The 20,086-nt window shown below is 40.8% G+C and overlaps 1 protein-coding gene across 4 annotated transcripts in view; it reads left to right on the top strand.

Moving 5' to 3' along the window:
- The window catches only part of mllt10 (MLLT10 histone lysine methyltransferase DOT1L cofactor), a 33,788-nt gene extending 18,459 nt beyond the window's left edge, over positions 1-15,329 (top strand). For 2 of the 4 annotated variants that reach the window (XM_028433062.1, XM_028433059.1), the window contains 10 exons: positions 3,721-3,881; positions 6,617-6,734; positions 9,222-9,306; positions 10,365-10,558; positions 11,446-11,595; positions 11,720-11,775; positions 11,877-12,178; positions 12,318-12,341; positions 12,604-12,697; positions 13,040-15,329. In XM_028433062.1, the coding sequence (XP_028288863.1) occupies positions 3,721-3,881; positions 6,617-6,734; positions 9,222-9,306; positions 10,365-10,558; positions 11,446-11,595; positions 11,720-11,775; positions 11,877-12,178; positions 12,318-12,341; positions 12,604-12,697; positions 13,040-13,324 (1,469 nt within the window). In that variant the 3' untranslated portion in view covers positions 13,325-15,329. The remainder of the gene's footprint in view (positions 1-3,720; positions 3,882-6,616; positions 6,735-9,221; positions 9,307-10,364; positions 10,559-11,445; positions 11,596-11,719; positions 11,776-11,876; positions 12,179-12,317; positions 12,342-12,603; positions 12,698-13,039) is intronic. The other 2 variants (XM_028433060.1, XM_028433061.1) reach the window with 2 other exon arrangements.
- The last annotated feature ends 4,757 nt before the right edge of the window (positions 15,330-20,086 follow it).

Here is a 20,086-nt window from a genome sequence, read left to right as displayed (position 1 = left end):
GTTAATTTTTTTTTATTTCTCCTAAAACATTTATTCAGTAATTATTAATTGATGATGATAAGTGTTAAATTATATTTACTTAAATCCTGTAAAACTATGATCAATATTAGACCACTCTGCCAGAGGGATTCAATGGGAGTGTCCACAGAAACCTTGAACTATTAAAAAACAATGAAGAGGTTTCTAAATTGAATTGAAACAGCAAATCTATTCTGATGAAAATGTGTCTTCAGGCATTTTATGGCATGTCTGTGCTCCTTTATACTATATGTAGGAATCAGCGTGAGCCTCATATCTTTAAATCAGCCAGTTGTTACATGATGATGGTCTCATTATGACAGATGTGCTTTAATCAATTTTATATTATAGACAAATTAAGTTATGTTGTATTAAGGCAACATAAAATACAATGAGAATGACTTTGGCTATCATTTTCTTATCCATTAAAACTTCAAAATTATGTTAGAAGTAGTGACACAAGGTTTTTCAGCCTGCAAATATGTACTTTAGTGCTTTTTAATCAGGGGTAAACGCACATGAGTGTGATTTAAAAAAAAAAAAAAAAAAAAAAAAAAACTTTTTATTTATTGATTTATTTATTAATTTTGCAGCACTGGCGTCTTAAGTATATTTTTGGTTCTAAGTCTGTCCATTTCACTTTCTGGTGCTTTTTTCCAAAGCAGTGGTGGATTTTCTAACTACAGCTGGAGAAGGCACAATAGGGCAAAAAGTGGTGGTTATGTATGCCTGTGCATTATAGATACGTGTATTGTGCGTGTGAGAGAAAGAGAATCGTGCGTTCTCCTTCCTACTGTAAATATTTAGCTAAGGGTTAATGCAGGGCAGTAATGGGGAGGATCTTGGCGTTTATCTACCCCCTCTATCCTGTCTGTTGACTCCACTGTGCTGATGGATAGATAGTTAGCCTGATAGATATGTGTTGGTGGGTGGGGAGAAACAGGGGGTTAGATTTTGGCTAGGTTAATGTTTAATGGCAGAGGGGTCACTGATGGGACGGATGAGCTAGCTGAGTGCACAGTAGGTTTGGTGTGTGGGGGTGGAAAGATGTTGGCTGGAGATGAATTTATTTAGGCCAGCATGAGTGTATGTATGCAAAGAGGTAAGGAACCAGGCAAGAAAATATAAGATGCTTTTAGCAGTTTATTTTTCTGTTCATCAGCTAATCCCTGTGATAGTACTGGTAAACTTTTATTTTCAAGCCCACTTAATTTATATTTTTCTAATTACCAGCAGTTTGGTGTCACCGCCTAAAATACATGTGAGAGGAAGTTGTGAAAACCATGGAAGCATTCTGTGAACAGAATTTCATTTAAATACCAAATTAACCTTATTAGTAAAATATAAATCTCTGTTATCCTTTTTAATTAAATTTTTAGCATTGATGTTTTTAGTTATAATATTTATAACGTTCAGAGCACTGTGAGTTCTGAGGAACATAGTGCTATAACAGCAGTGCAGAACAAAACAGTCAACATGTGATACTTGGTTATATAAATACATTTCCGTCTCGGCTTTTTGTTACATTGGAAAATATATGTTTTTGAATTGTGAGTTCACATAGTGCAGTTGACGCTCAAACATTTGATTACATGAATTTTTTTTCTAAGGTACTCTTAACTTCTGGGACTGTTTTTGACTATTTAACTGACCTACTTTTATCTGATTATCTCAAACCCACATATATTTTGTGATACACACACACACACACACACACATTTGAAACAAGCTCTTAAAACTACATTCCTGTTTTATCTGTCTTGGAAATCCACATAGTGGTACTACACTTTCAAACTACAATTTAAAATGCTGAAGTAATTTAAGCCACAATAAATACTTTCTTGGTTCAGAGTCAAAATAATGATTTTCTTTTTTTGTTAAATAACAGAATATGAGGCCGTGGACATGTTTTTTCAGATTGGACAACATAGATTTCCTCTTGAGATAAAACCAGCTTGAACCAATCAAAGTGGATTTTTTAAGCTTACAGGCATATGAAGCAGGAAGGGAAAGGGAACAGGAAAGTTGTATGATGGAGGCAGTTGTGCTTCAGGGGACTTAGAAATATTGATTACGCAAATAGGTTATGTTTTGCAAGCTTAGCTTTGTGTGTTTGAGGTGTGTGTGGAAATGTCTTTGTTTTTTCTTCTCTTGTGATTCTATAGGGCGTTTTAGATGTTGGCAAAAACAGCAGTCATGTAATGATATGAATGTTTCTGAATTTCTGAAACTGCTCATTCCAGATTTGGCTTTAGTAAAAAAAGAATTAATGCATTTAAAAAAAAAAAAAAATTAGTTGTGCTTTAATTTATTTTTATAGTGACTGGACAGAGTGTGAAGCTATTGAACCCATGTAATCCTGCTTTTCATATTAACCCTGCAAATGTCACCTTATGTACCTTATGTTTAACAAAGAAAATATTTCAGAACAAAACATCCATTTAAAGATAACTAAGGCTCACATTTGTTTCTCAATAGACTTAATACTTTTATTTTCTGCTAACAAAACCAGTTAATAAAACTATTTAGTCTGATGTTTAAGGAAATTTTCATTTACACCATTGAGTGTTTCACACATGAACACTGATTTGCACATGGCACACAATTATGGGATTTTTAAATTAATATGTGTAATATGTTAAACTAGATCTTTATTTTCTTTGCGTGCACAGTTTTGTGTGTTACCCATTTCGTCAGTGGCATTAGCAAAATTCTAATAAATTGTTGGTTTGGCCTCTAATCCAGCTGCTAAAATTCTTGCTGGAGCACATGCCCCCTGAGCCTCAGCAGCACTGCTTTGGGTATCAATTTTTCTGGTGCATATTACAAAGTGTTATAAATAGTATGTAGGCCCATGTAGCGTTCGTATCTCGCTCTCTGTAGCTTTCCCTCCCCTCCACCCCTCCCCTCCTGGCACAAAGATCTCTTGTTCCCCCAGTGAATGCGTGCTGCCCTGAGCCATTCAGGCTTTTGTGGGGCTGAGGGGCCCTCTCCCCCCCACCTCCTCTGCTGAGGTCAAAGGGGGGCAGGGGCAGGGCTTATCCCTAGTTAGTGGGCGAGCACAGGGGTGTGTGAGGGGAGGAAGGAGAGAGAGCACAGAGATAAGAGAATTGAGCACATATAATGGGTGTGTGAAAATAGAGCAATATGTATGTGTAGGTGAACTATATTTGTAATTTTAATTAGCAAATTAAATTAAGTGACAAACGATATTTAATGATAGTGTTTCCTCATTTCTCCTCTGTCTGTAAAACTTACAGACTTCATACTCAGGCAACCCACCTTGCAGCCTGGATTCTTAAGCATGCATTCAACACATTTGTTAATTTTCTGTTGGACATATATTAAATTTGTAAAAGACAACAGAGCTGCAGCTTCTCTAGCGCTCACATTTCACAAATTGATGAAGACAGTAAAAAAGAAAATTAAAGTGCCTTTGGTTTCTTATGGTAGGAAAAGCAGACATTTCAACATAACCTCAGTGATGCCTTCATTCCATTCAGTTGGGGCAGTGAGCTAACATCTGTATTTGAATGGAATTCATCCATAGTAAATTTAGTTTTTACACCTCGGTGTTTCTTACTGTTGCAGCCATTAAAATCACTGGGGTATTATCTTTTGAGCAATATTAATGTGAACTGTTTTATCGTACGAAGTCAGAAGATAAAACTAAACTCTTTTATGTCTTTTGTCTCTCCACAGGTGTTTTTTCTGTTGCCGATGGGTCATCGTCCGGGACAGGGGCTGTCGCCATGGGTGGAGCCAGCTTAGAGTTGTCACAGCAACAGCAGCCCACGCCTTCTCTAGCCCCTCCTTCTCCATTCACTGCCACTGCACCACTAAACAGCACAGCCGCCACACACGTGAGTGCAAACACACAACCTGTGCTGAAAAACTCTTACCTCACTCTCACATACATAAAAATACATGCTCATTAAGTCCCACTGACACACACTCCATCTCTCTTTCTTTCACACACACACACATTCTTTCTCTTTATTCAACAACCCTCTACATCTGCTAATTCACCCTCATCTCTGGCATCTTTGAGCTGAAGTGCAGATAAACTGTGGGAACACAAATAAACCGAAGCACACTAATTAAACGTCTTCCACACCAAATCTCTTAGCACTATTGTTAATCCTCAGCATGTTAATTATGTGTGAAATGTGTGTCCTGTTCTTGTGTGGATTGTGTTTCTCAGCAAGTTATTGTATAGCTGACAGCTCAGTGCACCTGTAGAGGGTTGTTAAGTTTTATTAAGCCCACAAAAAATGGTGAGCAAGGTGTCATATTAATTAATTTATGCATATTTATACATTTATAATAATTATAAGTGCAGGAATTGTTTGTAGTACTACAACACAGAGGGAAATATAGAATCATTTAGGTTCCAATAGAACATTTAAACAGCAACAGTTCAATGGTAATATTTTTTCATGTGTTATGAGCTTATATCCAGTTTTTTGGGTGTTGACTCATGTGATTAGCTTTACCCCCTTTCAGTTATCAAAGTATCTATCTAAATACACTCGTCTTCAGTCACTGACCCTTGTGTCCATCCTTTCATAACCTCCCCAAAGACTGCGCTCTGTCTCTGTCCACCCAGCTCCGCTTTTCTCCCGTGTCCACTCACCAGCTCTCTTTTGCTTTCTCTCTCTCTCTCTCTCTCACACACACACACACACACTTTCTCTCACCCTCGACCTTCCTTCTCTCTGTCCCCATCCATTTCTCTTTTTTCCCCTCCGTTGTCCTGTGATGTAATGACATCTGACAAGCACCACAGTGGGGATGGAGAGATAGATGGTGGGAGGGAGGGGTCGCTGTGTGTGTGTGTGTTGGAGGGTTTGTACTCATGCCTTGAATTCACAGGCCTGGCCTTCATCTCGTACTGCTTCTTTCTGTTCAGCTCATATTATAGAGGACGGGAGGCCCAGGGAAGCACAGGATATCACGCCTGTTTCCAGCATGTATAGAGGAGTTTGGGCTGTAACTGTGTGTGTGTGTGTGTGTGTGTGAGAGAGAGAGAGAGAGAGAGAAAGAGAAATAAGAGCAGCAGAAACCAAGTGTGAGGCTGACTAAATAGAGGTTTTCTTTAGTTTTTTAGTTTGTAAAGCATGATGCACACATCTGGGCATCTGACAACACACACACACACTTAAAATCCGGTCTGCAGATATTACACAACTACAGAGGGATGCCAACAACAGGCTTCCCCCAGAGTGGGTGTGAGAGAATGACAGAGACCATTTACTATTTTCAGTCCGCTAGCAGACTCTTGGCCTACTGTTATTGGCTATCAGCCCAGGACAGAGAAAGGGAGTGCAGGAGAGACTTTAATGAAAAATGAATGTAAATGAAAAATAAATGTTGATGGGAAAGGGGGAGGACTGAAGGGAGGAGGACGATGGTTGTAGAAAGAAATCTGAAGTCATTTTTACCCGGGTATAACATAGACAGAGGGAACAGGTTACTTCTGTGAATTTAACTGGGATGGCAATTAGCAGGATATTTTCCAGATTTTCTCATAGTAAACATACCTTGCACAGACCTGTGCTAAATTCACAGAGGGTTTGTTCAATCATTAAAATCATTTTTTAATATTATTTATTATTTATTTAATGTATCTGTTTCTGCTTTTCAGCAAATATTATTGGTTGTTCTGATGAGAACTTTCCAACTATAGATCCAGTCTAATGACTTCATTCAAAGGATATTTTAGCTACACCACAACAAACATGTTGACCTCAGTTTTTTTGCAGTGTCACAGGCTTTACTTGTTTCGTTTAATTTTACGCTTCAGCAGTTAAAATAGTCAGCCATTTTGTTCTGTTAGGTAGACCAGATTCCCCTCCTGATGCTCCACCCTCACTATCGTCCCTCTCACTCCACCCCACCCTTCACTCCACGGTCCTTATTTGGGAAATGCCTTAATTGGATTAAACTCTATGCATCAGAAACACTTTGTCAGCATGTCAGCATACTGTCGGCATGCTGAGGCACCCTGAGCCCCATGAGTGTATATGTTTGTGAGTGTGTGTGTGTATGTGTTACAGAATAATGAGCTGTGGATACATAATATACTGTTGTGTGTTTTTGTACTTAAATTAATGGTGAAATGTCAGATATTCTTTCTTTTTCCAAACTCACTTCATGGGCTCATGGATGCTGTGCGACAATGAAGAAATTGTAAAAAAAAAAAAAAAAAAAAAGTAAAACCCTTATTAAATTGATTGATTTTCTTTGCAAAGAAGACAATGTAAATCCTGTGTTTTTTTATCAGTTCATAGCACTTTTTGGGGAATTAATTTGTAAATTCAGAGTTTTTAAAAAAAAATATATATAAATATATAAATAATTTTTTTAATATTCTTAATATATTTTATACATTAAGCAATTAGCCAAAATAATTTTCAAATGAATGTAAAATGTAGAATTAAGAATTGTGAAAATAAAATTTTATGTAGAATTGAGTTGTTTTCCAAAATGCACAGGGATACTACATTTTTAAGCCATTGCTTGATCTTGATTTCTTAACATTTAAATAGTTTGAATAGTCCTATATTGACCCGTGTATATGTGTTTCTGTCCTCAGGTGAGTGGTCTACCAGGATCTGTCTTCAATCTGGCTCCCCCTCATATGTTTGGTAACAGGCTGAACCCCAACTCGACCATGGCAGCACTTATTGCTCAGTCTGAGGCCTCACCAGCAGGTACGGCAACATGCCTAATGTGGCTGTGTGTGTGTGACAAAAGTATGCATGTATTGAGATAATGAATAGGTCACGATCTCTTGATCCCTCGGAGAGGTCAAGGGTCAGTGATATTTTTAGGCCCCTCCCACTTGGCTCCAATTACACAGCTTCCCTCTGTTGCCCTCCTTTGCTCACTTACACGCAAATGAGTGCAAGAGCTTCCACATAATGCAGATGTAAAACACAACTCATCACTTGGCTGTGGTCAGTGTGAGAAAAGAAAAGAGGAGGAGCAGAGTATGATGTGAGGGACCTTTGGGACTTCCTGCTGTAGGAAAAAAAGGTGGTCTCCGTATGTCTGTCCAGTGCAGAAGACCTGATGAGGGAGTAAGACATGGCTGTAGTAATCACAAGTAGCCACTTCCTGATGTGAGACATCTGGTTGGCTATGGAGTAGAACAGGAGAGGAAAGGAGTAGAGGATAAAGAGTGACGAAGAGGAAGCAGTTCCTGCTGCCGGTCAGCAGTCATCAGAGCCAGATCCACTCTGACCCACAGGTCATCTCACTAATCAGGCTGAATGACAGGGAGCTGTGTGTGTGTGTGTTCACGCACAACAGATCTAGACTAGCCAGGTTCTGTGGAGACACAAGCAAGCTTTTTTCTTGCTGCACTGAAATCTCACATGATAATATTTTACTTCATTGAGGAAATTTTAGATTAAAAGCGTCTTAATTACTTCTTTAAAATTTCAATTTGGGACATGAAGTAATCCTGAAGTACAAAAAAAATGTCAGCCTCTCAGATGTGTCTACCCTTCTCTGATTTTACTTTTACTTTAGTTAGTTATTTTTCTTATTTCTTACTTTTACTTAACTATTTGAATATCAGTTTAATAAGTATAGGTTAATTATTTTAGTTATCAGAAAATGGTGCACTCATGTCAGAGTGGCTAATGCCTGAGAATTTTGGTATATTGGCTTTAAAACAACTACAATGATTAATAAATTACTGCAGATTTGTTTTTTTAATGCATTTAATTGAGGTCCAGTCAGTTATAAAAAATAATCATTAACCAGCCTTATTGTATTTCATTGCCTTGAGTGTATGGCTACACTGGTGTGAAGTTCTGTTTGTTGGCTTGTAGGGGTCATGTGAGCTCACATGCGCAAGGTGTGTGTGCATATGTGTGTTTGTATGCATATAGCCTGTTTATTTTGGCAGCTGTCTCTCTTTGCTTTTGAGTATCTGGAGGGAGGTGCCAGGACGGAAAGGGTTACGACAGAAAAAAGGACTTGAAAAAGAAGGGAGTGAGGGACTAGAGTGGTGACCTGGTGGGGGTAAAAGCTGGGATTGACTGTCTTAAGTAGAGGGGAGTTTGTCCGAGTGTGTAAATGTAAAAGTGTGTGTGCATGTGTGATTCATTACTCTCACTGAGGAAAATGAAAAGAAGCGTCTGGCCAGGGGCCCAGAGGGAGGAGAGAGAGAGACTCTCACAGAAAGTAGAGAGGGAAGCACATGCAGTTTGAATGAAGGCTCGTTTGTGAAAGAGTGCAAGAGGTTTGTTGGTTGTAGAGAGAATCGCAGGATGTTTAATCTAGGTTGAGCGTTACAGTGCATATAATCCAGGTCGAAGCGGACCACGCTTTGGCGTACTGTCCATAGTGAATGTATTTATCTGCCAGAACGCACTTGAATAAATTTGGAAAACTCAGCTCTGTGTTTCAAGTGTGAATGAGGACAGTAAAGGAGTCACACACACTCCATAATGAATAATGTTAATTTTCACAAAATCAGCCTGTATTTTCTTTTTAAATAGAGCTATTGTAGGTTCCCTTTTCAAGTAAATTGTTTTCACAGTTAAATAAATCCAAATAGACATAGTTGGGAATGATGATGCTGTGAAGTCTTACTGTCAGCCACTAAATGTATTATTTAACCATTTAACCGTTTTACAGCTGGGGTTAAAATGAATCTGTCATTTTTTTGTGGTAGAATTCTCAAACATGTCAGCTGTTTATAAAAAAAACAGAAAATGTCAAGAAGTATTAGACTGTTTGATACGAGCTGTTGAAGAAGGTCTATGCAGAATATGAGCTTTAGAAAGACATCTTCATGTCTTCCTGTTTGTGTCAATATTGTGGGCGAATGCATAAAATTGTCATTGATTTTATTCAGCTGCCACATTTCAGTTCTTGAATAATAAATGCTTATATTTGTATTTAATTAACTTTTGTGATTATACAATTTAATGCTAACGAACAGCTGTGAGTCTGAGTTGGTAATTATGGAGAAAACTGTCATAGAGCAGCATAAACAAGCTGTAATCATTTGAAGAAGAAATGTTATTGTTTCTTCATTTAGGTGTTAGTTTTAATATAATATACTTTTTTAAAATCAATCTCACCTGAAACTCTACTGTGCATTGGTCATTTTCATACACAAAGTTGAGCCGGCTTAACATACTCTCAGATGTCCAATTGATTTTCTGTGTGTGTTTGTGCAGATCAAGAGGTGGGAGACAGCAGCGGTGGCGGCGGCGTTGGAGCTCAGGGCTTCTCCATAAGAGCTTCTCCCAAGACCACCCCGCGGTGAATACATACACACTCACACACACACATCCCTCCCTCACCATTTACATTCCTCACTGGCCCCCCTCCTTCACCCATCCCCCTTTCTGCTTTTCCCTGTGCTGGCCCCTCGTCTCCCCTCTCTTCCTCTCACTTCTCACACACACACATGCACACTCTCTCCTTCGCTCTTACCCCTACAGGCAATTCTCGCTCTCTCAGCCAACGATAACTTGTGTTTTTGAAGGTGGTAACCATCCTTCAAATCCAGTTAGATGTTTTTTTTGTGGGTTTAATCACTCATGGATGGACAGTCTGATTTGCTGCATCTCCTCCATTTTGGAATATTTGCATGAATTTTTCAGGATGGGAATATTTATCATTCAAATAGATATTTGTATGTTTCTGCTACTTTGTGGGATGGGTGATTGCGCTTAATAAGGTTGGTAACAGTTTATATTTTTGTCTTATATTTAAAAAGCCTAATTTATTTATGAATTAGCTGGGAGTTATTTTAAATTGAAAATATTTTAGATAAATGTGCTGACAGTGCCACTGTTGACATTAGGTATTTTACTCAAATTAATTTCTAAAGTAAAATGTAATAAACCAAATTATATTTGACAATGACTCCAAAAAATCCTTTCACCAGGAAAACATTTTTTCCTGTTACTGTCTGTTTTTATTTACTTTTCCTCCACATCGTTCACCTCTCTGTCTGTCCTCTCCACTCTCTCCTGCTGTCCCTCATTTCCCCTCATTCACACTCAACAGATTGTTTCAGCACACACCAAGATTTATCGCATCAAGTCACTGCACTTCCCTCTTTCTGTCCGTCTCTCTCTGGTGCTTGTCTTCTTTCTTTCTCTCTCTCTCCCTGTCTTTTTCTCGCTCTCACACGCAGACAGAAAGCCTGGCCCCTTTTCATTAGAGGCCACTGTAACAACAAATTGATGTAGTTTTATAGCCAGCAGTGTCTATGTTTGTCTGACGTTTATGTTGGGTCGTTAATCTCCCTATTGACCTCTCTATCTCTCCTTTTCTGTCCATGCTCTCTCTCTCTCTCTCCCTTCATTCAGCTCTCCCATTGGTGGCCTGCAGATTCGCTATGACTCTTCGGGGTCGTTGCCGGGGCCAGGGCTGGGGTTGCTAGGGGCGGGGGGAGGCGGTGGGGAGACGGTGCCCCCGGTGGCCACCAGCATTGAGCAGCTCCTGGAGAGGCAGTGGAACGAAGGGCAGAGCTTCCTGCTACAGCAGGGAGCCCAAGGAGATGGTGAGAGGACACACACTGTGTGTCATTTAACATAATTTTGTGTGTTGATTAAATTTACAACTTTCTGTTCGTCTTGTCAGCGCAGAAAAAATATTTCAACCCCATAAACTCTGAGAAATGTTTATTTTATTTACAAAATTGAACCAGATTTGACTCAAAGTGAAGATTAATAGCCTGCCTCACAGAGTTACATTTCTTATCATCTTTTTCTAAGGTCTGTTTTGAGTTAATTGATCCATGTTTCTTTTCTCTTTCGGCTGTCACACAGACATGCTCCCTTTTTGTGGTTACTTTCTCACTTTATCTGTTATTGTTGCATCTGTCGATTTCTGTCAGTTATCTGACAATCATAACATCCCTTCAGGGATCAATAAAGTGAAAATGAGAAGGGGATGTGGTAGCCTAGTCGTTAGAAAGACCGTCCTTCAACTGGTTGATTCAGGTTTGAGTTCCTGTGTCTGCACTCCCTCCTCCTCTTTGTCGAGTTGTCCTTGAGCGCTGTGCTGAGTCTGTACAGGCAGCAGGGTCACTGTAGCTGATCTTGACCTCTGACTTTCCCATGGAGTATATCTGTCTAATCAGTCACTGGGTATGTGAGCATGAGGTGTGTGGAGGCAGAGCAATTACATGGATTTGCCCCAAGGAAGGAGCGGCCTTGTGAAAAATATCACCCTAACTCTGCTATATCCAGTGTTAACATCTCTACTGTTGGTAAAACCACTTCAAGCTGTGGTGACCACACAATGTTACAGGGTGGATTTTTTTTCTTTTCTTTTGGGGACTGCTAAATGGAAAGCACAGAATGTATTCACCAAGAAACAGAAATTGATGACACTTTAATCAGTCTGTGTTTTTCTTTCTTTTATCTCTCTCTGTGACTCCCTCAGTGGTGGGAATGTTGAAGTCCCTCCACCAGCTGCAGGAGGAGAACAGGAGGCTGGAGGAGCAGATCAAAACCCTGACCATGAAGAAAGAGAGACTGCAGCTTCTCAGCGCTCAGCTATCAGTGCCTTTCACACCCAGCACAACCTCCTCTGGTATATATACACACAAACCTAGATGGGTGAATAATATATAGTAAAATATTAAAAACTTCTGAGGTAATTTTGTGTTCCAGTAACACACAGTCAATCATCTAATGCTGTGAATTTTGTCCTGCAGATGTGAAAGGAGCCCAGCTTGGAGCCACTGACTCATCTTTGCCTGCCGCAGCTCAGGTAAACACACTGGAGTCCCTGTTTGAACTCTGTATCAGCTCATAGCTCAGCTTCATTGAAAGCATCAGTCTCTCCGTTTTCTGTCTCCGTCTGTCTACCAGGACAGTGCATCATGTGGCGGTCACAGCAGTAGTGGCTCGACCTCCTCACTCTCCACCCCTCCCTCCGTCTCTCAAAGCCCACCTCAACCACAGCTTAACGGGGTTGCCACTGTGGGGGCAGCCCCGGCTGGGCTGGGTGGTGTAACAGGATTGATGGGTGCTCTTGGCGCAGGGAGCACACTGGGTATGGGGGGAATCGTCGGAGCACTAAACGGTGTGATACAGACGCCAGCGGGCACCGGCAGCCCTCACACACACACTACAGGAGGAGCGACGGGCATCACGTTACCTGTCAATAACAAGTATGTCTCCACGAGTGTTTTCAAGCCTTTTGACATTTCTGAGCTACTAAAAACATCAGAATGTCCAGAATCAAGTTTGTCTTAGTTTAAGTTCCTCCTCTCCTCTTGTTTTTATTTTTGCTTCCGTGTTGGATTCTAGCAGCACAGCAACTAGTAAAAACAGGTGAGACAGATGTTGGTGCCACATTGCAGTGACTTGTAGCTGATTCCTTTATGTGTCAGGAAAAAACAATTTTTTTCATGTCATGTGTATTCATATTGTTCCTTCTTGTAGTTTATTGTAAAATAAAATTAGGCAGTTGTTTATGTGTGTTGCATTTCTGTCCATCTCCATAATTGTGTAATATTTTATTTTGTGTTGTGAATCTAGTGCTTACCTGCTGATAGTGACGCAGCCTCACTGTGAATGTGTTTTGTCTTATCAGCACTGCGCGGCTCGGCCTGCTGTCTGAGCAGCACAGGCTCCTCCTGCAGCAGCAGCATCAGCTTCAGCAGCTGCTGTCCTCACAGCCCTCAGCGGTACGACACACACATCAGCAGACATGTGATTACTCACCACTATCACACACAGTTAAACACACACAAAGACACTGAGCTACAATTTTCCTCTGGACAATTGTCTAAATTGCAGAGCTTATTAACTCTTTTTTTTCCTCTTTTTCTTCCCCTCCTTCCTGTCACTCTGTCTCTTCTTTGTCTTTTTACCTTGTTTCCTTTCTTGGTTGAAACCTCAACCTAATCCTCTATTTTTCCCTCTGCCATTTCTTCTTCCTCCTTATTTCTTTCTCATTGCTGCATCTTCTTCCTCTCCCTCTCTCTCTCTCTCTCTCTCTCTCTCTCTCTCCCTCCCTCTCTCCCCAGGAGCAGCAGCAGGTGTTGCTCTATCAACTGATGCAGCAGCAGCAGGACCTCCAGCAGCTGCAGTCCCTTTCCTCCTCTGCCCAGATTCCCTCCATCCCACTCTCCTCCGCTCAGCTGCCCATCAACAACCTGCTGCCCGGCGCCCAGAGCCAGGGCCAAGGCGCCATCACCGCCAACCCCTTTCTGGCGCTGCAGCATGCACACGCTGACACACACGGCTCAGGGGCGCAAAAGCCTCGGCTAGCTGAGAAAGCCGTGGGCGTCGCAGGGCAGGAGAAGACATGACGGCATATGCTCTTTTGTTTTTCTTTCCTTTTTTTTTATAAATATGCAGAGTTTTTGGGATCAGCCTGTTGGTCAACTTTGTCATTTAGTGATGAGAACATTGGCTGGAGAGATATTCTTTCCAGTACTGCAGTGAGCAGAAAACAAAAGCAAGAGTTGAGCTTTTTGGGTTTTTTTTCTGAGGTTACAACTTTGCTTCAGTTTCTATTTATTTCCATCAGTTTGAATAATTTCTAGTTCTTCCTGTTCTTTTTTTTAGTTCATAGATTTTTATTTAATGTTACTGGTAGTGACGAGTGTGTATTAGTATCCATATGTAGCACCAGAGGACAAGGTGTGTTACTTCTCTTCTCAACATGTGAGTTGACTAACAGGTCGACTTCCCAGAAACCTTCCCTTTAATTGTTTTCTTCTGCTCTGTCGTCATTGTGCTTCTTTTCCTCTCTCTCTCCTCTCATTTTTGTCATGGTCTGGTCTCTGCTGTTTTCACTCTCTCAGGGGCCTCAGAACACCAGAGTTGTGCACTACAAGCTGGCACACACAGAACTGCAAACATAAAAAAAATAGCAGAAATACATGAATATAAATAATACAGTTCCCTAACATAGGACATAACAGTAGCAGATGTATGTTTGACATCTGTCTCACGGCAGTCCCACAGGGAATATTGGGTGAGTCTTGTGAAAATATCCCACATGTTCTTGCTGCTGCCTTTCTCCCCGTGTGTGTGGATCCGTTAATGTCAGTGAGCCAAGCCTCGTACAGTCACCACAGAAGCCTTGCGTTTGACTGTCTCTTCACTGGGCCAGATAACAGAGGACTCACTCAGGAAAGTGAAACGTTAAAAATGGCAAGTTGAATGTTAAGAGAGATGCACTAATCCACATTGCACAGACTCACAAAGAGAAATCTTGCAGTTGGCTGTCAGCAAGTGGAAGTCATTACATTTCATCTTCCTGATTGAGCCCCCTGCTGCACCTACCTCTCGAGCAGGACCAGCCTATCAGGACCTAAAAGGCCGACAGCAGCGGCCATTTAAAAAACACACACACACAACAGTCAGGACTGGCCAATCAGGGTCCAAACCCAAGTGCCTGAGGCCAAGGGGGGAAGGTGGAATTTTGTTTTTCCGTTTTACATGTGTGTCACCCAGTCCAATTCTTCACCACGCTACTGGTAATTAAGCTGTGTTGCTAAGGCAACAGATTACAAAACACTTGGTCCGTCAGGCTGGATGTGCCGTCTCTTTAACAAAACTAGGAAATGTAATTCTGCTGCATTCTTAAATATCAAAGCCAACTTTGTGTTGTGCTTTTTATTTATCTGGAGGTTTTGTGTAATAAGATGGGCATAAGATGATATATTTTAAAAGCCCACTGGTTTTGCAATTTAACATCATTTTTGTACTACTGTGTAAAGTTTTTTTGTGTTATTCTCCATACAGTCTATTCTTGCTGTAAACCCTTTTAATGACTTGTACTCTGTGTCATGTGTTTGAAAGCTAGAAGCTACTTAATAGTGGGCTGATTGGGGAGGGGGCGTGGCTGTACATAGCTGTTTGTAGGGGAGGAGGAAGTGTGTCAGGGGGACATTGTGTGGCACAGTTTTTACCTCGTTAAGTGTACATAGACCTTTTTTCGTTGGCCGTTAGTGTACATAAGTGATTGTTATTGGCCGTGCTGGTTTGAAGGAAAGCCAATGAAGCCTCAGTTTGTGTGAGTGTGAATCTTTAGGACCAGACAATAAGGTTGACAGTGACTGGACACACAAAAGTATTAATTTATTTTTATATGTGCAGGGACATTGTGTTTCTTTTTTTAAGTTTTGCACCATTTTCTTGATGAGAACTCATTTTATACTCTGGGCACCATGTTTTTCATCTGTGCACACATTTCTTTGGATCAGTTTTGTACAAATGCGGGGGGGAAAAAATGAGGAAGGGGAGAAAATTCTTGATATTGTATTCCAAAACACAAAAATAAAGAAACACTCTGGATAAAATAAATACAGCGCTCGCTGTGTGTATCAGGGAAACCCACCAGCAGCTTTAAAGTGGATGCACGAATCTCCAAAATGACAGAGAAGCTTGACTTTCTGATGATTTTTGTCATTCAATTTTCAGTCAGAAAATACAGCAGATAACCTTAAAATTGTAATTTTTTTATCACCATTTTATCCTTTATATTTCAGCTAAAATCTGTTTGCACTAACAACAATGTACAAAAAATTAAAAATCACTCCTAAGACACACTTTGACAAGTTCCTAACTATACTAAACGTTTTATTTAAAAATGCATTTTTCCATGTATTAGCAGCAGGAAATACACATGTATCAATAAGGATATTTTTATTCAGGCTTACAGGTCATATTGTATTTATTTATCAGGTGCAATGCACATAAGAGCTGTGTAATTAATTATATAAAGTTTGTTTTCATATGACCTGTTAAAAGCTCACCATTGACAGTGACAGGAAATTTTAACGTGATGGTTACCAATGCTTATTTGATTGTAAATGAACTTCAATGGACACGAGGTAAAGTTTGTTAAAATGCGGTATAGTGGCTCACCTGCTTTATATTATGTACCATTATTTATGGAAGCTGTGGCAGCAGCAGGATATAATTCATTCAGTTACACAAAGGGGGAGTAAAATGAATAACCATCCAGCTAAGGAGGGCCAATAGAAACTGAACATCTTTAAATTTAAACAATGTGCTTCAAGCCTCCTGCCCTAACAAATATGCTCTCTCACACACACACACACCAAAGCTGATGACTTCCAGCTGCCAAGACACCAGTGTGTGTTGTAGAGGTGGGGGCACCATTCTGCTACATCTGCTTCTGCCCTGGTAATTAAAAGCTCACTTTCCTCCTGCACCCCTGCTCCCTCTGAAATGCCCCCTCCATCCTCCTGCTCACCCCCACCAGGAACAGGAGTTTTTACCCCCCCCCCTTCCACTGCATGCACACACACAATCTAACTTGCATTCAACAACACACCCCCTCCTTTTCCCCCCTCTTTACCCAAGCACTTGCTCACTCACCCCTCCTATTCCCAAATATCCCCCCTCCCTACAGTCACTATCAGCCCTGTCAATCAAACCCAGGCTGTTTAAACAGCACTCACACCCCTCCCGCCACCTCCACCCAGGACCCTCTCTTTTATAAGCCTCCACCATCAGTGCTGCGTCCCCTCTACTCCCTGTACTAACAGCACCACCCTACTTCACACACACACACACAGCAGAGCCACTGTGTCCATCATCGATTACACTTCCCCCCCAACTAACAAACACACACACACACACCAGAAACCCACTCCTACACCATGGGGTGGGAGGGCTTTAACAGCTGATGGAGGACCCCTGTGTGCTGCCTGATCAGGTGCCTGATCACAAAGTCAAAACATTACTAAGTCCTGGTGTTAGGAGACAGGAGATCTCTCTCTCTCCTACACAAACACACACACACAGAGCAGATAGCAGGCCAGCAGGAGGGTTAAGCCCTGGATGATTAGACAAATGTAGGGCAGATAGCTGCGGCTTCAGAAGCAGGCTGAGCTGCTGTCACTAAAGAATGCTGTGCCGCAATACAGATACCTGTGTCTGTCCGAGCGGGCTGTCCCAAAGTCGTCTTAAAATGACTCTTAGAATTGTGTGTAGCTGGTCAAAAGATGGTAAAACCACAGGAAGCTTTCCAGCCAACGTGTCGCAAAATAATCTGTGTTAAAATGTATTTTTAGATAAATATCACAGTCCTTTACTGATCAAAATAAGTCACACTTGAAGTTAAAACAGTCGATATAATTTTCACATATTAGGGTATTTCTTGCCACCGTTGTTCCCTTTCCTGTCATGCTTCAGCCGAGCAGAAATGAAAGCAAAACCATAAAAGAATTTCACCAAGTGCCACTAGTAATTCCTCCACAGGTTTAGGCATATGTTTGGTAATTCAGTTAAATTATTTAATTAGACCTCAGCCTCAAAGAGTGAGAGCAAAGACCAATAAAGCAGAGAGAGGCTCCAGTGCAATAAACCATTAGCAGGAGGGGAGGCAGCCACTGGTGTGTACAGTAATGCAGTGTAAATCATCACAGAGTGGCTGCCATTAGGAGACTTAATCCTGGCCAGAAACCTGCAGTCAGCTGCCAGGGGCCCTGATCCGGTGCCGAGTGGAACCAGATCCGGCAAACAGAGGTGTTTAGGGCAGGAGGAAGAAGAGGAGGAGGAAGGGCACATGTGAGTGAAGAGGGAACAGCTGAGGAGATTCCCAGTGTGCTTGTGTGTGTGTGTGTTTGTGCACGCTTGCCCCCCACAGGTCTCTCTCCTGTAGGATAATGGTGGTGAGGAGAAGCAGCAGGATTCAGCCTCATCCCTCTTCATTCTCAGACAGCTCGTATTCTGCTAAGTGACACTCCTCTGTCACCCCTGGTACAAACACACACACACACATACATATACAGCCTTTCCCAGAATCCCCTCTCTCTGCCTACCAGTTGGAAAAACAGCTCACAACAACATATATGAAAGGACTTAGTGGTAACCACAACAAAGCTGGATTAATGACAACATATATAATAAGCAATGCACCATTTAATCTTTTACTTAGGAAGGTAATGTTTATATAGCCCAAATTCACACACTCTGCAATGTGAAAGCATGCTTTACAGCCACCATTTACACTCAAAAGACACAAGAAACCAAACATGCTCTTCTACACAATTAGTGATGAATAACTGCAGCTGATGAAGAAGCACTCAACATATTAAATCATTACTGAACACTGGAGGGAAAATTCATCTTATATGTGCCTATAGAATAACTTATAGATAGAATGTGTTGGACAAATATTTTATAAAAATAATTAAAGTGGTAGCCTACATATTTACAGATTTAAAACTGTAAATTGTGTAAAAATTTCAAATATATATAATGGAGATAGTCCGATTAACCATAAACTTAATGAAAACCACCAAACCTCCCTTTTCTTTTAGTTGTGTGTGTGTGTGTGTACCATCCATCGATATTCAAACATTTACTGGGTTTCTTCTCTATAAAAATATAAAAGTAGGAATATTCTCATGTAGTAGCTATGTTTACTTTTTTAAAAAAATATCTATTAACATTGTAAAACTACTGACAGGCGTGTGCAGAAAACCTCAAACGTATCTATACAAAAATAATAAAACGTATTTTTTATCAGTAGTTCATATTCGAGGCTCCGTGCCGGGTTCAGGGCCAGTCTGCCGCAGGGCGCCTTCATACTTTGCGCAGCAGCGAGTCACCGTGACTCAGCGGAGTCTGCTCCGCTCAGCCGCCGCGCGCAGTGAAGAGCTGCCCGGGCAGAGACACGTCCCGCTCCCGCTGCCTGCGGCTTCTCCAACCGGAGGAAAGAAAGGAGCTCGAAAAGCCGCAGAGCAGCGAGGGGGGGGGACGTTCACCGTGCGCTAAATGAGCACATTAATTCAGCGGCGGAGGGGAGGGGATACGAATAAGCGATTTTCTGTTGTCTGCTTTTCCCCTTTTGAAAAGGGGGAAATGCAGCTCTGGCTGCGGCGCTGCGGGCTGCGGGTCCCGGTCTTAGTTCATGTCAGGCTCCGCGTTAAGCCTGGCGCATGTGGACATGTTAATTCAGCTTAAATTATAAACTAAATTACCAAACAATTTCCACACAGTTTATGAAATTATTACTATTATTTTTAGGAAAAACGCTGATTGTAAAAAAATATATATAATGTGCTTTTAGCAGACAATTAATTATAAAATATATGTATATATTTTTATCATAGCTACTTCTAATATTGTAATAAAACAATGGACCTGTAATGAGGTTTAATAATCTAAACTTGTTCCTCAGTCATGCTACAATATAATATTTGTCTCTAGTACTCAGATAGCTCAGCCTCCTGTCATGGCGACCTCCAGTCTGTTGTTTTGAAGCCCATCGACCACGGCTAACTGCAGAGAAGCCACATGACCCACACAGAACTGCACTAAATTATGTATAAATTCAATTACACTCATTTAGAAATCTCTTTTCCTTAGCAGTTGGCATGTTGCATTGACTTATAAACATCAGTGACACAAATTTGACAAAATAATATATTTATTTACCAAAATCCAGAAATTAACATGCTGATTTAAATGTGTGTCATGTAACCAGGGTAAGATTTTAATTTAATTTAATTTTAATCAGTGCCACAAATTAAAGAAATTTACACAACCTAAACACACACACACACACACACACACACACACTAAACAATAGACTTCCCTTCCATACCCTGGCAAATATAGCCCATAAGAGCCTATATTGTATTTCCTGTATTTACCATCACTGTAAATGGGCTCTGGGTGAAGAATGAAGCACTATTACAAGGACAGGTGGTGCTGGCAGAGATGAATGTAATCTTGTGGGGTTATAATGAATGTCACGGGATATAGATCTGAGATGAGATCTGGTTTGATCATCAGGTAAAAATAGATCAGTCACCGGCAGATCATTACTGATAATTACTTTCAAACGGTCTGCTATGTGTGAGTCTATATTATTAAATAATTCCAGCCCTGGTTATAGTGATGGCAGGCTGAGGGAAGTTCATGTGTCCATACATGATAATTAAGAGCAGAGGAGAGGCGTGTCATTAATTGTAGGTGAGAGATGTGCAGAAATCCTGTTCCTTGTGTGTGTGTGTGTGTGTGTGTGTGTGTGTGTGTGTGATAAGCTCAGAGGAAGTAAAGTCCCACACTTACAAAGACAC

The sequence above is a fragment of the Parambassis ranga genome, chromosome 20, assembly GCF_900634625.1.
Source record: "Parambassis ranga chromosome 20, fParRan2.1, whole genome shotgun sequence".
NCBI classification, from domain to species: domain Eukaryota; kingdom Metazoa; phylum Chordata; class Actinopteri; family Ambassidae; genus Parambassis; species Parambassis ranga.
The sequence above is the reverse complement of the archived record's forward strand: the minus strand, read 5'-3'. Positions and strand labels throughout refer to the sequence as shown.